The 14,701-nt window shown below is 38.6% G+C and overlaps 1 protein-coding gene across 4 annotated transcripts in view; it reads left to right on the top strand.

The window, feature by feature from the left end:
* Window positions 1-14,701, top strand: part of AHCYL2 (adenosylhomocysteinase like 2) — a 148,036-nt gene that overhangs the window by 110,256 nt on the left and 23,079 nt on the right. For all 4 annotated transcript variants that reach the window (XR_012074285.1, XM_031674180.2, XM_072964511.1 and 1 more), the window contains 5 exons: window positions 3,839-3,982; window positions 4,414-4,514; window positions 10,235-10,337; window positions 11,761-11,855; window positions 14,453-14,559. Coding sequence is in view for 3 of the 4 variants with exons in the window: in XM_031674180.2 (XP_031530040.2) it covers window positions 3,839-3,982; window positions 4,414-4,514; window positions 10,235-10,337; window positions 11,761-11,855; window positions 14,453-14,559 (550 nt within the window). In the remaining variant the exon portion in view is untranslated. The remainder of the gene's footprint in view (window positions 1-3,838; window positions 3,983-4,413; window positions 4,515-10,234; window positions 10,338-11,760; window positions 11,856-14,452; window positions 14,560-14,701) is intronic.

Here is a 14,701-nt window from a genome sequence, read left to right as displayed (position 1 = left end):
CCAGTTGAAAAAGGCTACGTTAATCCCTGAAATTATTTTATAAAAACCAAACTTCTAAAAACTCTTTCTCTAAGCACAAAACCTCATAAAAACGAATGAACAGAAGAGACTTCTTCAAAGTTAGATCATCTCAATGATGTATTTCTGAAAAAGCTGCCTTTGCAGTGAGTTAATTGGTTAAGGATAAGGAAAGAGGTCTAAAGTGTCACAGTTCATAATTGGTTCTTCTAAAGCTTGAAATTTTTTCAAATAACAAAGTTTTGTTTGTTTGTCTGTATTTTGGTTGCTAACATAGCTTTTCGCATATTTCTAGAGTGATAGTCGTCAATGAAATCTACTGTACATTGACACACAGGTCAATACTCTTATTCCATTACCAAATGAGTAGATTGGGCCCAAGAGGAATTGCCTGACTTGAAATTGTCTAATAGGACTAATTCAACCAGCAATCTGACTGCTTCTCCTAGCAATTACCCACAGTATCACAGCTGCTGAGCAAATGTGTGCATGTTCCGTGAGATAGATTTGTGGATTAATGATTCACCAAATTGTTTTCATTCTGAGATATCATGAAACAAGAGAACATCCCATGGTAAAGTTATTTTGTACTTTATGTTATTCTTCTATCTAGAAATTGACCCTTTTCTGTTATCTCGTTTATTCATAAGATTTTTCTCATGGTAGTTAGGGGAAGGGGAGAGTATGGGAGAGAGAGGATCTGTTAGACCCTCTAATATACAGTTGGATAAATTGAAAATTGTTCACTTAACCAATTAGAGGTGAACTAGAGCTAAGGTGTCAGGGCTGTGCTTCAGTAGGTTTCTGTGGTTATTGATTGTTCACTTTTAATTAAATTGTAACTCTGGGCTTCAGAGTGTACTGACAATTACAAACACTTTAGAAACTATTCAGGCATGTGTATACATATGTGTTGGGTTTCTCTAAATTTTCCTAGCAAGAATTTTTTAATGCTATCTCAACCATTTTCATGAATATCCTACTTTAAATATAGTGGCAGAAATGAGTTATGGATTCCAAAAATAAATGTCATGTTAGTTCAGGAATAATCTACTGTGTTTGCAAAAATAATACTTTCTTGGTCTGGGTCTCTCAGCCATTTTGCATTCACATATTAGTCCAGTCTAGACAACTGATACTTTTGGTTCTTACCTGATAACAGGTCTGTATAAAGGGTCTTGGAAACAAATCCATTTTGTCTCAAAGAAAAGCATTGGTTGAACTAACTACAACCAGTTGACTATCATTGAGAAAAGAAAATACCATTTTTTCCTTTTAGAATAGGGAAATAATATAAATAATTTTGTTCTTTGAGTAGGAAGAGAACAAGTCAAGCCAAAAATTGAAGTACTTCTCTTAAGAGGAATTTTGGGGACTTTTGTTGTTGTTGTTTGGTTGGCTTTTTTTCCCTGGCTCATCCTTTGTTGCTGAAGAGGCATAGGAGAGGAGAGCTATTCTGGGTAGAGTTAGGACTCCAGTCTCAACCTTTCTAATCACTGCCAGCCAACCACCTGCTGCTTGGATAAGTCAGTAGATGACAGAGGTAGAAAAAAAAAGAAACTGCTAAATAATACCGTGTGTATGTCATTCCTTTCTCACTCAATATCCTAAAGCTGAGTAAGAACCTTTAATGATGTAATATCTGGCATTGAATTAAAAATATGTACAAAAGCCAATAAGTATATCAGGTATAATTTGAATGCTTAATTACTTTATGCCAGGCATTGCACTAAGCACTTTACTTACATTATCTTATTTAATTTTCTCAACAACTTGACTCTGACAAGTCATGTCTGCCTAGTGTATAGTCTGCTTCATAGCACATATTATAATCATGTGGAAACAAACCCTCTAAATAATTAAAATTATAATTAGTTATTTCATGTCTGACTCACCTTCTAGACTAAAAACTCCATGAAGGCAAAGACAATCCGTATCTGTCCTGTAACCCCAGCACTTAGACTGTGCCTGGTACATAGTGGATGTGTAATAAAAATTTGTTGAATGAATAACTGACTGTGTGAATGACTGAATCCATGAATGAATTAACAACCCTAAGAAACAGGTTCTAGAGTCACCTCTACTTTATATACCCAGAAACAGAGATGGAGACTTCAACCAAATTCTGTCTTGCTCCAAAACACATAACCCCTAGATTTAAATGGCCATTGTGGAGCATCAGAATCATCATGGCTCTGGAAAAGGATTTGAAATTGTAGATATTCTAAATGTGAACACTTTCTTCAAAAGCAATTTTCCTATAAATTTGGATCAGGATTAGGGGTGGCTGTTACCTTTCTTCTCTCAGGTGATAGAATCGTGGTTCCCTTAAACCTCCAACTCATAAGCTATTTCTGAGTATTGATTAGTGAAACAGATGACTGCCCAGGAAACTGTTTTTGGGCTCTGCTGCCAAAGGTACTTTGAGCTCTTACTAACCCTAGGAGGGAGACCCATAGACGTTTTGTACAGATTAGCTCCTTTAAAGAACAAAAGTCCCTTTGGGGATTTATTAATTCCCTCACCTCCCCTGGTGTCCATGTTCATTCTTGTTGCCTCGTGTTGGGACTTTGCTCTAGGGCAGTTTTCCAGCTCCAAGAGAGACACTCGGCCCCTGCTGCCCAAGCATTCTGTAGCGCCATGCCTGATTAACCGGGCAAGGTCAGACTTGCCTTTTGCAGCCCTCCCAGAGATAGACCATTTACTGAGAAATCCCAGAAATGCCTTAATTCTCTGGGTATAAGTAGATCAGAGCACCAGAAACCATAGGAGCTCTGAGCTTTTGCAGCTTTCTCCCCTTAAAAGTGTTGGAAGTACTTTTTATCTCACTGAGAGATGTATAATGCTTTATAGACAGTGCTTTAAGTCCCTCAACCTTCCTCCCAGCAAACCTTGAAGACTACTTAGGTACTTAAACTTTAAGTCAGAAACTTAAACATAAATTAAGGAAAGAAATTACTTGAAACCATCCAGCAAATGATTAGCAACTACAGAATTATATGAAGACTAAGAAGACCTCAGCCGAATACGGGAATAGCAGCAGCTGCCTGTTAGCCACAATCAAAAGTCTTAGACCTTCTACCCTCTAGTGTGTATTTCTAAATGGATTAGTCATCAGAGCATTTAGTTATACCAAAAGAAAATATATCCGCTTCTTTGGGAATCTAAAATGCCTAGTGCAGGACCCACTGAGGCCAGCAAGAAGGGGGAGCACACTGAATGCTTCATTGTCAATGTCTAATTGGGTCGGCAGGCATAGTTCAGTCTCATCAGAGCCAGTCTTAAAAAAGAAAGCTCTTGTTTTGTCGGACAAACACTTTTTGTGTGGTTCTTCATTACTTTCCCATGGGTTCCTTGTTTTCTAGGACTTATCTGTTCAGTTATTGTACTAAAATACAAATGACATCAAGCATTTAAGCAGCAAACAGAGAAGGGTAGCTAGGATCCCAGAAACCCACAGGTTAATGACCATGATCTTGCATTAAGAACTTGAACCTATTGCTCCTGTGGTGTAACCTCTCTTTTTACATGTTCAAGGACTTCTGCATGTTCTGAAGATGAAGTTAGCTCTAGATTCCAAGTTAATGCTACCCTACGAGAATGTCTTTGGCAGCCTCTCTCAGCTTCCTCTTTCTGACTTGTGGGTAATAGCACTTTCCATAGGAGATGACCGAGAGAGCTCCTTGGTGCCACTTAGGTGTTTACCAAATGGGAAAATTTACATGATGCTGGATGACTAGAAAAGCCTCAGTTCACTCATGGTTTGGAGCTTTAAAGGAAGCCATTTTTGCCCCTGAGGGTTTTTATTCTGTCCTTCCAGCGGCTTCGTATACAGACAGCTCTGATGATGAGACATCCCCTAGGGACAAGCAGCAAAAGAACTCTAAGGGAAGCAGTGACTTCTGTGTCAAGAACATCAAACAGGCAGAGTTTGGACGAAGAGAAATTGAAATTGCTGAACAAGGTAAAGAAAGCACCTTTCCCTTCTCAAGCTGCCTGTGTCTTTTAGTCCACGTTAATCCCTTTTTACATCCTGGGGTCCAGTAGTTTGTGAAATTTCAGTGTGATTGTGAAGAATACTTGTAATAAAGAAATCTGAGCTCAGGAAACACTGTGGGGAGGGAGTAAACTCCAGTGGGTCTAGAAGGACAAGAAAAACAGGAAGAGAGACTAGATAAGGAGAACTGGGATGGAGGGAATCAAACACTGGAGCATTTGCCTCTGAAAGTGCCTTATAAAGGAAAAGTCAGGCTTACTATCTTGAACCCCTGAGAAACCTAATGTAACAGAGAACCTGACTGGGGAAGGATCTTACCTTAATGCGTTTTTCTGTGTATTCTTTCTCTCTCATTCCCTCCTCTCTAATATTGCTGTGTATGTTTTGGGCCTTTTCAGAAATGCCGGCACTGATGGCTTTGAGGAAGAGAGCTCAAGGAGAAAAACCTTTGGCTGGAGCCAAAATCGTGGGTTGCACACACATCACTGCTCAGACTGCTGTGAGTCCTTTTCCTCTCTCCACATAACAATAGTTAATAATAGCCACCGGCTATTAAGGGCTTCCAACTAGTTTAAGCACTAGTTTAAGAGGCTAAGACCTTAACAAGTATTATTTTGTTAACCCTCATAATGGCTGTGTAAAGCCTGTTTTCCTGTTTCCATTTTATAAATGAGGAAGCTGAGGCTCAGGGAGTTTAAGTAATTTGTCCAAGGTTGTACAGCTAGTAAACAACAGAACTGACATTTGAACTTCAATACATCTGATTCCCAAGCTGATGCTTCCTTCACTTTTCTGCAGTGCTTCCCTTTATCTTCCCTTCCTTTATCGTTTCTACAAGGCAACTGTGTTAGGCTGCTTTCAGCTGCAAATAAGAGAAAATCTGAGTCAACCTGGATTATACATAAAGGAATTTATGAATTACATAGCTAGAAGCCCAGAGGAAAGGTGGACTTCAGATGAAAAATCTCAGGGCTCCTATTTCATCAGTTCGTGCTGCTCTTGGAGCTGTCTCCTCACTGTGCTTACTTCATCCTCAGGCTAATAGCAAGATGGTTACAGCTCTTCAAGCCATCACAGACAGACATGAAGAGGAAAAGGGACCATTTCTTCTCTCTCTTCCAAGAGCAAGGAAACCTTTCCCAGAAGTCCTCCAGGATACTCTATCATGTCATTGAGCAGGACTGGATCACATCCTATGCCCCATCAGTCCTGGAAAGGAACTGGGGTTACCATGATTAGTTTAGATCAGTGCTGTCACCTCTATCAAATTCAATGACTCCTTTATACAAAAAATATTTTGCAATCCCCCTGTATTACCTTGAAATGAAATTCAAGTATGACGTATCTAAGTACATATAATTTTCTTTAAAAAAATCAACATAAAATCTTACTGAAATATGAAGGAAGAATAAAAGGAAAGTGATTTATAATCAAATTATGTATATTTCAGTATCTAAGTGCTTGGGTACATCTATAGCAGAATGGTCACAGTTATCTGTATTTACTCATAGCACTATTTGAACAAGAGAGCTACAAATATATATACATGGAAGTGTGTTACTGTTTCCAGAGCATCAGAGCAATATTGCAAAATTGCATAATTTTCTGAAATTATAAACAACTTTTTGTAAATTTTTGAATAACAACAAAAAGTATGAGTTATCTCTTGATTTACACACTTGTTGCATTCTTGGCAATGCTTTTGTTGATATGTAAAGTGGAATAAAGTTCTTAACTCAGATCATTATAAATAGGTTTCTCACTCATGTGAACTTTGCATTGAAACATTTGAAGATTAAACCAAATATGTATCAATTATTGTGACAACCAAAAACACCCCCACAAAGTTCAGAGTTCCTCTGTTGAAAACAACTGACTTAGAGTTTTCATCAAAGATGTAGTAGATACTGAGTTGCCAACCATAATAGGACCACTGCAAGAAATCCCTGTATCAGGAAATGGTCTGGAATCTCTTATAGGATTTATAAGATCCAAGTCATTTGTATGGCTAGATCAACTTTCAAAAGATTGTCTCCTGAAGCACAACGCTTATGTGTCCACATTCCTTGTTAACAACGACAAAGATTCCTCATGACATAGACGGCTACTGTTAGCATCTTCCCCGTGAGTCTTTTCTGGGTTACGTGTTCTCAGAGGAAAAGCGTGTCTTGGTGGCCCAAAATTAGTATAATAAATTGAAAAGCGATCTCTTTTTGGAAATATAGATTAATGAATCAAGGCAGAAACACTCTTGAAACTTTTTTTGGGCTTCCCCAGTCGGGAACATGAGACTTCAGTGTGGTGGCCTAAAATAGTAAGTACTTCTGTACTGTCTCATGTTGCTAAATTATATCTAGTTTCTTTTTTACTCCCTGACTCACTGAACATTACCACTCTTCAAGGTTATTTGTTTTTTTCCTTTTCCTTTGAAAAAAATAATAACAAAGGAATTTTGCTTTGTTTTGCTTTTAGTCTTTAATTTTTCTGATTACAGAAGTAGTTCATGTTCATTTTACAGTATTCAAGCATTGCCACGATCTATAATGTAGAAAGACAAAGTTTCCTATAATCTCGTGCTCCAGGAATAACTTTCATAGTTAACAGTCCCTGTTCATGTTTTTTAGACTTGGATCTTTTTGTCTTTTAGGTGTGTTTCCATAGTTCCTTCTAACCAGATTCCTTATCTGTTCTTCTGAAACAGTAATGATTTAAAGTTGGGCTAAACCAGCTTCTAAGCTCTGTCCTCCCCCCACTACCACTTGCCTTTACTCCTGCTTGAGCCGTTAGCCAGAAGCCTTGACTCATAGTTCTTTAAACTGTTCTTACAGTCTTGGTTCCAGACACTTTTCTAGTTAATTTATATTGCTTTGTAGGCAAGTCTCAGTATCATTCTCTTTTTTTTTTTTTTAACAAATTCATGAATCCTAGTTGTAAGGATTCAGAAATTCTTTAAAGTGAATAAACAAGAGAGAAAAACTGGGATCAGATATTGAAAGATAAAGAAATTAAGATATAAGAGTAATTCTGCTATTAACTCACTATATGGCCTTGGACAAATTACATAAGGGATTAGCCTACATTAGTGGAGTTATTTGCAAGTTTTTTTTTTATTTAGAGCATATTTTTAATTAGAATTTTTATTTTAAAATGAAAATTATCAGTACCCAAAGTTAACTGCTGTCAGGAAGTTTTAAAACAAGCTTTTCCACTAAAGCTTTATTCTCACTAAAATAGCTCTTAATCAAAGAAGTAAGGTGGTATACTACCTTCTTAAAAAGAAGCCTGTCTGGTGTGGGGGGCAGTTATAGCACAATGGTAGAGTGCTGGGCATGCACGAGGTCCTGGGTTCAATTCCTAGTACCTCTGTTAAAAATAAGCAAATAATTAAATAAGCAATTACTTCCCCCCATAAAAATTAAAAATAAAAAAGTTAATTAGAAAAAGAAGAAGCCTATCTCCATCTTATATATTGAAGTAAAAGTAAGTCACAGTGGATTAACTTTATTTTAATAATTTAAAAAATTTGAAATAAATACGGATTATAGAAAAGTAGCAAATACAACTGTTTGAGAGTAAGTTGCCAACCTGATGATGCTCCCACAAATACTGCAGTGTGTATTTTCTACAAACAAGGATATGCTTCTATTTGAATGGCCAGTCATTCAAAATTAGGAAATTAACATTGATTCATTATTGCCATCTAATTCTCAGACCCCATTTGAGCTTTACTAATTGTCTCAAGAATATTTTTTATAACCAAAGGATCCAGTCCATAGTTATAGGTCTCATTTAATTGTCATCATCTTTGGTCTCCATCAGGGCTGCGTAGTTCATTAGTCTTTCTTTGACTTTCATGACCTTGACACTTTGAAGATTATAGACAAATTATTCTGTAGAATGTCCTTGATTCAGACTTTTATGATGCTTCCTCATGACTAGTTTCAGGGTATGTAGCTTTGGTAGGAAATGATGCTGCTTTTTTTTTTTCTTCATTTAATTCTATCAGATGGCACTTGATCTTGATTTGTCCCATAACTGATGTTCATTTTGATCCCTTGATGGAGGTGATGTCTGCCAGACTTTTCTATTATAAAAGTTATTTTCCCTCTTTTGTAATTAATAAGTATTTTGTGAGGGAGTGATACAAAACTGTGTAAATATCCTGTTCTTCATCAGACTTTCCATTTATTCACTCACTTGTTTATTTGTATAGAATCATTGTTTCCTTTTATTTAATAGGTTAAATCCATTACTATAATTATTTATTATGATGCTCAAATTGTTCCAATTTTGGCCAAGGGGAGCCCCTTAAGTCTGGCTTCTGAGGCTCTTCGCTATTGGGATGTCATTGTTCCTGGATCCTCTTTCATTAATTTTGGGAAATGGTGGTCCATTAGCTCTTCATATATATCTTTTGCCCTGTTTTCTTCCTTCTCCTTCTAGCATTCCGATTACCTGTGTGTTAGACCGTTGATAGTATCCCATAGATCCCAGGTGCCCTCTTCTGATTTTGCCCCCCTATTCTTTTTCTATTCTGTATTTCAGTTCCATACTTTCTATTGATCTATCTTTAAGTTCACTCTGTCCTCAAATATGCCCAGTTTGATGATAAGCCTAATGAAAGACTTCTTAATCGCTGACACATTAAAAAAATTTTTTTCTGACATTTCTGTTTGACTTGTTTTTATACTTTCAATCTCTCTGCTAAAATTCCCTATCTGTTTGTGGATGCTGTTCATCTTCTTCACTAGACCCCTTAACATATTAATCATAGTTAATTTTAAGTTCCTGTCTTGATCAAACATCTCACTAATCTCAGAGTCTGGTTCTCTTGAATACTTTCTTTCTGGACAATAGGTTGGGGTTTTTTCCCCACTTTTTTCGCGTATCTAGAAATTTTACATTGAATAGGTATATTCATTTCCATTATTGTCATAAATTGGGCTGGATTTCAATTTTGTCCTGCACCATAGTCTTCAAATTCCTCCAGCCAGGGGCTCTTGAGTGTTTTGGCTTCACCCTGAGGCTTTCAGCTGCTTCTGCAAATGCTTGCCACACGGGGGCTCTCTCTTCAAGTGCCTGCCCCACCTGCAGCAGGAGACGGCTGCTCCTTGTTTCCTGAAGCTGGGCTTATAGTGTGGGCAGGTGGGGTTCTGATCCAGCCTCAGTCTTAGGCAGGCCTCTTGAAGGTAGGCCTTTTTCAGCGTTCCTGCCTCTCCTCCCTGTAACAGTAATCTTTGCCTTGTATCTGATGATAGGTCTCGAGCAGAGATACTTTCCTGTCCCTCCTGGAAAGGTAGCAGATCTTTATTTTGTATTAACGTAGAGTCCTTGACCCAAGAGGGTTTTCCACCACTCCCCCAGGAACAGAGAGTTTTTGCTACTAACTCTTTCAGAAGCAGGGGATCTTTGCCTGGTCCTTGGTGGCAGGCATAATTTCTGCTCCTCTTCCTACAGTTTAAAACTTTTGCTTCCTGTGAGAGGAGATTGTGGGGAAGTGCCCAGGTTTCATGCTTATCGTAGAGCACAGACAATCAGCTCCCTGCCCGCAGTTTTTCTCGTGAGTCCTGGTTGAAGCCCCTGGAAAAGAGCTGGCACGTGAGCATGAAATCTCCTTGTGTCTGAGGTGACCAGAAGTTCCAAACTGACATACTTTCCCAGCCCTTACTAATTCATTAAAATTTTAGCTACTTTTTCCTTAACCTGTTGTGTGGCAGCCTCCCTTGCTCTGCCAGAGGTGAAACTGTGTACCTTCTCTCCTTAAAGGGATTTGTCATTCTTTAGAGTTCAATTCCTTGGTTGCATTATGACCTCAGCTTTTTGATGGGCTCAAGAAAAATTATGGTTTTGTAGACTGTCCAATTTTTTCTTGTTGTTAGGTGGAAGCTTCTGCAGCTTTCTACCTCTTAAGAAGAAGAACTATAAATTGGTTTTAAAAAAATGTTTTGGCTCTGAAATCCTTGGTTTAATTAAATCTTACAGGGAGGCCCAATATGTTAAATGAGTAGAAGCACAGAGCTCAGCTGGAGCCTTCCTCCTTGCCTGCGCCCTACCCTTGCCCTTTTCTCAGGGTATTGAAGTTTCTGTGAAGCACAGTTTGAAAATCATTCACATTAGTTATTCCTAATGTACTTTCTCATTGTCAGATATATAAACTTAATCTCCTTGACCAATTGTTTGGCCCGTGCCTGCTCATCTCCAGCATTCTCTTTAATATAGGTGCTTATGGAAACTCTGGGTGCTCTGGGGGCACAGTGCCGATGGGCTGCCTGCAACATCTATTCCACCCTCAATGAAGTGGCTGCTGCTCTAGCAGAAAGTGGTAAGATCTTCCGCTTATTTTCTGTGTCTTTGGCTCAAGTAATTTTCTAAAAAGTTCCATTGTTGCCATATAAATCCCTAAGGAAAGTTGCCATGTAAAAGCTGTTTTGGAAGAAATGAATCCATATTCTTGATGAACTTGCTCTCTTTCTGGGCTTCTCTTGTTAAATATGATTGAGGCAACTGTGTACTTTACAGTTGCAAATATCGTCTTATGTCTAATCTTCCATTATTAGTTAATGCTTTGCCTTGACTGGTTAATATTAGAGCACCAGAGAACACTATTCTCTGTCTAAGGTCATATGGACTGAAAAAGAAAATGCTTCAGGCATAGTTTTGTGGTCCTCCTGGCTTTTCAGCAGTTTGCCCTGATTTAATGTTTGGTGCTTCTGCTTCAGCAGTAAACAGGACTTGACCTGGCAGATTAATATTTGATCACAATAGCCACTGACACTTGAAGGACAAAAAAAAAAAGAGAGAGAGAGAGAAAGAGAAATTTAGACTTTGCAGTTTCTTGCCTTTACTCTCTGGTAGCACAGCACAGGTCAAGATACCAAATACTTGCTTCAGAGCTCTTGAGAAATTCTGGGAAAGCTCTATTCATTTGTAAAATTTTTATTCATGTATAAAATATATGTATAGAAAAATACACAAATAGAAATATATAGTCCAATTAATTGTACATACACATTCATTTCTCTTTTTTTTTCAACAAATGCTTATTGACTTACTCTAAGAGATATAAGAACAAATAAGACAGTGTCTTTGCCCTCAGAATCATATGTTGTGGTTAAGGAGAAAAGACATCTATATAAATAATGATAATACAAGGGCATTTGTGAGAATGCCACAATAGGTCATAAACCCACGTTAAGTATACCAACCAGGGGCTTGTATAAGTTCAGAGTCCAAGAGAGATTACTTCCAGCTGAGTTAATAAGGCTTCATTAGGAACATGACACTTAACTGAGCCATGAAGTATAACAACATTTTAGCAGAGGGAGAAGAGTTTAAGAACTTTCCTGATGAAGAAAAGCACAGAAGCTTTTTAAATTTCTGACTAAAGCATAGAAGCAAGAAAGATTAAAATGTAGGTGGGAAATGGTGAGAATTCCATTTGGACTGGATCAAGAAGTACTTATTTCTGGTTTCTTCTTTTTGCCTTTAGTTATATTTTTAGAATCCATCATATTCTTGTCCCCTTTGCTTGTCCTCTTTGGTCTAACAAGAACAAAATGACCACCAAAGACAAAGGAGTGGGTGGAGGAGCTGAAGATGATACTAATCAGTGAAGAAAGTCAATTCAGAAAGTACAGCAGAATGAGAGAGTTTGGAATTGGGAGAAACTGGCATCTTCTTGCCAGAATTTAGGGTCAGCCCGTTTTTCAGGCCTTAATGTTTTCTCTTTGTTCCTTTTTTCTTAGGATTTCCTGTGTTTGCCTGGAAAGGAGAGTCAGAAGATGACTTTTGGTGGTGCATTGATAGATGTGTGAATGTGGAGGGCTGGCAGCCAAACATGGTGGGTTAGATTTCTGCTAACACAATTCTGTAGGGGCCTGAGGGTACAGAGAGGGAGGAGATGGTCTGGGAGAGGGTTTCCCAACAGGGAGGAAGGAAAATGCTTCCTTTTCTATCTGATGTACCTGAGCTTCCAGCAGACACTTATGCTTAGAGTATCCCAAGAATATTAAACCTCTCTGTAGCCTCAAAGTGCTATAATTGTCATGCTGCTCTTAGAAGCACTCACATTCATCAGCAACATTAGAATACTGCTCAGGGTTCACACATGACTGGTCAAAAAGTACGATTAATGAGTTACCATCCCCTACCGTGCTCCCCACAACAATGATTAAAACACACACACACGCACACAGCTCCTGTGGTACTTAGCTTTCTAGAATCACATGCTAAATTTATAGTAAACCTGAAGGGATTACAAGTTCAAATTTCTTCTCTTTATTCATTCCTCACTTTAAGAAAGATGACTGGCAAAATTTTGGGTTTTTTACTTTTGCTTAGTTTTTACTTTTGTTTCTTTTTTTTTTTAAGATTAAGTTCTTGAAGGCTGATAGCATATTAGAGTCACAAAGAGAAGCAAAAAGCTGCACAAAGTGTGATGCGCTCCTACTTTGCAAACTTTTCTGCATTTGAGTGAGAGGAGAAATTAGGGAATCGACTGAAACAAAGAATCCTTGAAGCTCTAGTCCAACTACTGTTCGCTGCTAAAGACAGCGGAGCAGGCTTCACCTGGTACACAACAGAGAGAATCTTTCTCGATTCTGTGATCCAGGACACGTTGCACCAAGGGCTGGTTTGAGGAAGCTGGGTCAAAGCCTTCAAATCCTGAAAGGAAGGAGGGGTCGGCTGTAGGATGAGTCCGCTCATTCCAGTAGAGTTTAACAGTGATAGAAGAGAGTGTGACTGGCAGAAGCTAAAGAAGACATACCAGGGGGCTTCTACTGGAAATAAAACATTAATGTTATAGTGATGAACATGGGGAGGGCAGGGGATCGTACACAGAGAGCTTTTACAGACTGTAGAGCAGCCCAGACTGCTAGAAAGGTTGACGGAGAGAGTAAGACAAGGATAACAACTGTGACCCCAGAAAACAGGGCCCATATCTCTTTGGAGCCTGTCAAAATATAGTACTTTTACTTGCTTTCCAACCTCAGGAAGATTCCCTGGTGACAAAAATTTTCTGCATTAGAATTACGTGGTGAGACTTACGGACTATATTCATCAAATAAATATTGGAGATGGCAACTACCTGCCTGTAGATACCTTTGTTAAAAGGGAAATGTGGGCAAGAATAGGGAGATTTAAGACAGAGTCTTTTTTGTCTCTGATCATCTATGTGGCTAGGGATCAGAGACTGCAAGGGGCAACTCCACGAGGGATTTCATACATGTAAAAAGGGAGAGAGGAATTCAGAGGAGCCTTTCCATTTCTTAGGGCATCTGTTCTGAGGTTTCTACTGGGAGAAAATGGAGCACTAACTTACACTATGGAGCAAGTGGAAGAGTTATTAAGAGTCCTGCCTTCGATCCCTGCTCTCAAATAAGGTTTAGTGGAGTCACAAAAAAATTGATCAACAACAAGAGCAGGAGCAAAAAAAGAGATCAGGTGGTGGACATGAGGTTGGAGGTTTTATGTACTCAGGGGTCCAGGGTGGCATCCTTGGCACTTGCAGTAGAGTTGATAATTGGGACTGCAAAATGGGTGCATGTCAGTAGAGGGCAGCTCAGTCCTGTGGGTCTTTTCAGGAGGGTGGGTGTCACAGTTTGGAAAGCCCTGCCAAGCATTTCTAACAGCTAGGTGAAGGGCTGAAATGCCACAGCCTACTGCCTAATAGTATTCTAGGCTGGTCTTTCTTTAGCTTATTTATAATTCAGAAACTTTCCTCTGCTGATGAAAGCTTCAGTAGGCACAGCATTGTGTTTATCTTTAATTCCAACCTGAAATAGTGATGAGCTGTTCAGAGGCATGCTTGCACACCTACATGCTGCACAGTTCCCTAGTTATTTTTAATTTGGTTTATTGAGAGTGTGAGGTTGCGCTAGGCAGAACCCTCCAGTGCTGCCTGATCATTTTGGGTAGGAGAGCGCCTGAACTTTGGGAGAAGTAAAGGATTAATGAATACAGTTTTATAAGTCATTGTTCTAGGAGGAAGATGAATTATGTGGCTGGATTTAAACTAAGGTTTGAGCATATTTAAAGTCCTGAATTTAACCAATATAAATGTGCTGATACTAAGTTTAGGCTTTCTGACTATCGACAGTACATTCAAGAGCTCGTGCTCTAGACAGCCACGCAAGCTGTTAGTCTATAAGAAAGTCTTCATCGTGTTGCTGTACATTTTGATCTAGCAGGTGTGTCATTTGGGAAGGTCATTTGGCTGTGAGAAATACAGTCTGCCTTTCACCCTCAGTGTCTTTTTCTCCAGTGAAACAAGTGTTTGGTTATTATACTGGCCTTAAGTTACTTTGCATAACCATTTGAGAAATTTGAAATATCTGTAAATTGACAAGTAGGAACTGGGATACAAGACCCAGAGAAGCACTGGAAGCCTTGAGCCTTCAGCAAAGTAAGTAACATTATTTATGCTCATTATTGCAGATCTTGGATGATGGAGGGGATCTTACTCATTGGATTTATAAGAAGTATCCCAACATGTTTAAGAAAATCAAGGGCATCGTAGAGGAGAGTGTTACTGGAGTCCATAGGTAAGATTTGACATGGGCATGCCTGGTTTTATGCAGCCTGGATATATATTCTTGCAATCCCATACCTATAGAATATATTATGTTAAAAATTGGAACCTGCTCTGAGATAATGATATCCGAGTCTACATACTTGTTTTTTTAA

The sequence above is a fragment of the Vicugna pacos genome, chromosome 7 (genome assembly GCF_048564905.1).
Source record: "Vicugna pacos chromosome 7, VicPac4, whole genome shotgun sequence".
NCBI classification, from domain to species: domain Eukaryota; kingdom Metazoa; phylum Chordata; class Mammalia; order Artiodactyla; family Camelidae; genus Vicugna; species Vicugna pacos.
Note: the sequence above shows the minus strand (reverse complement) of the source record. Positions and strands in the feature narration are given on the sequence as shown.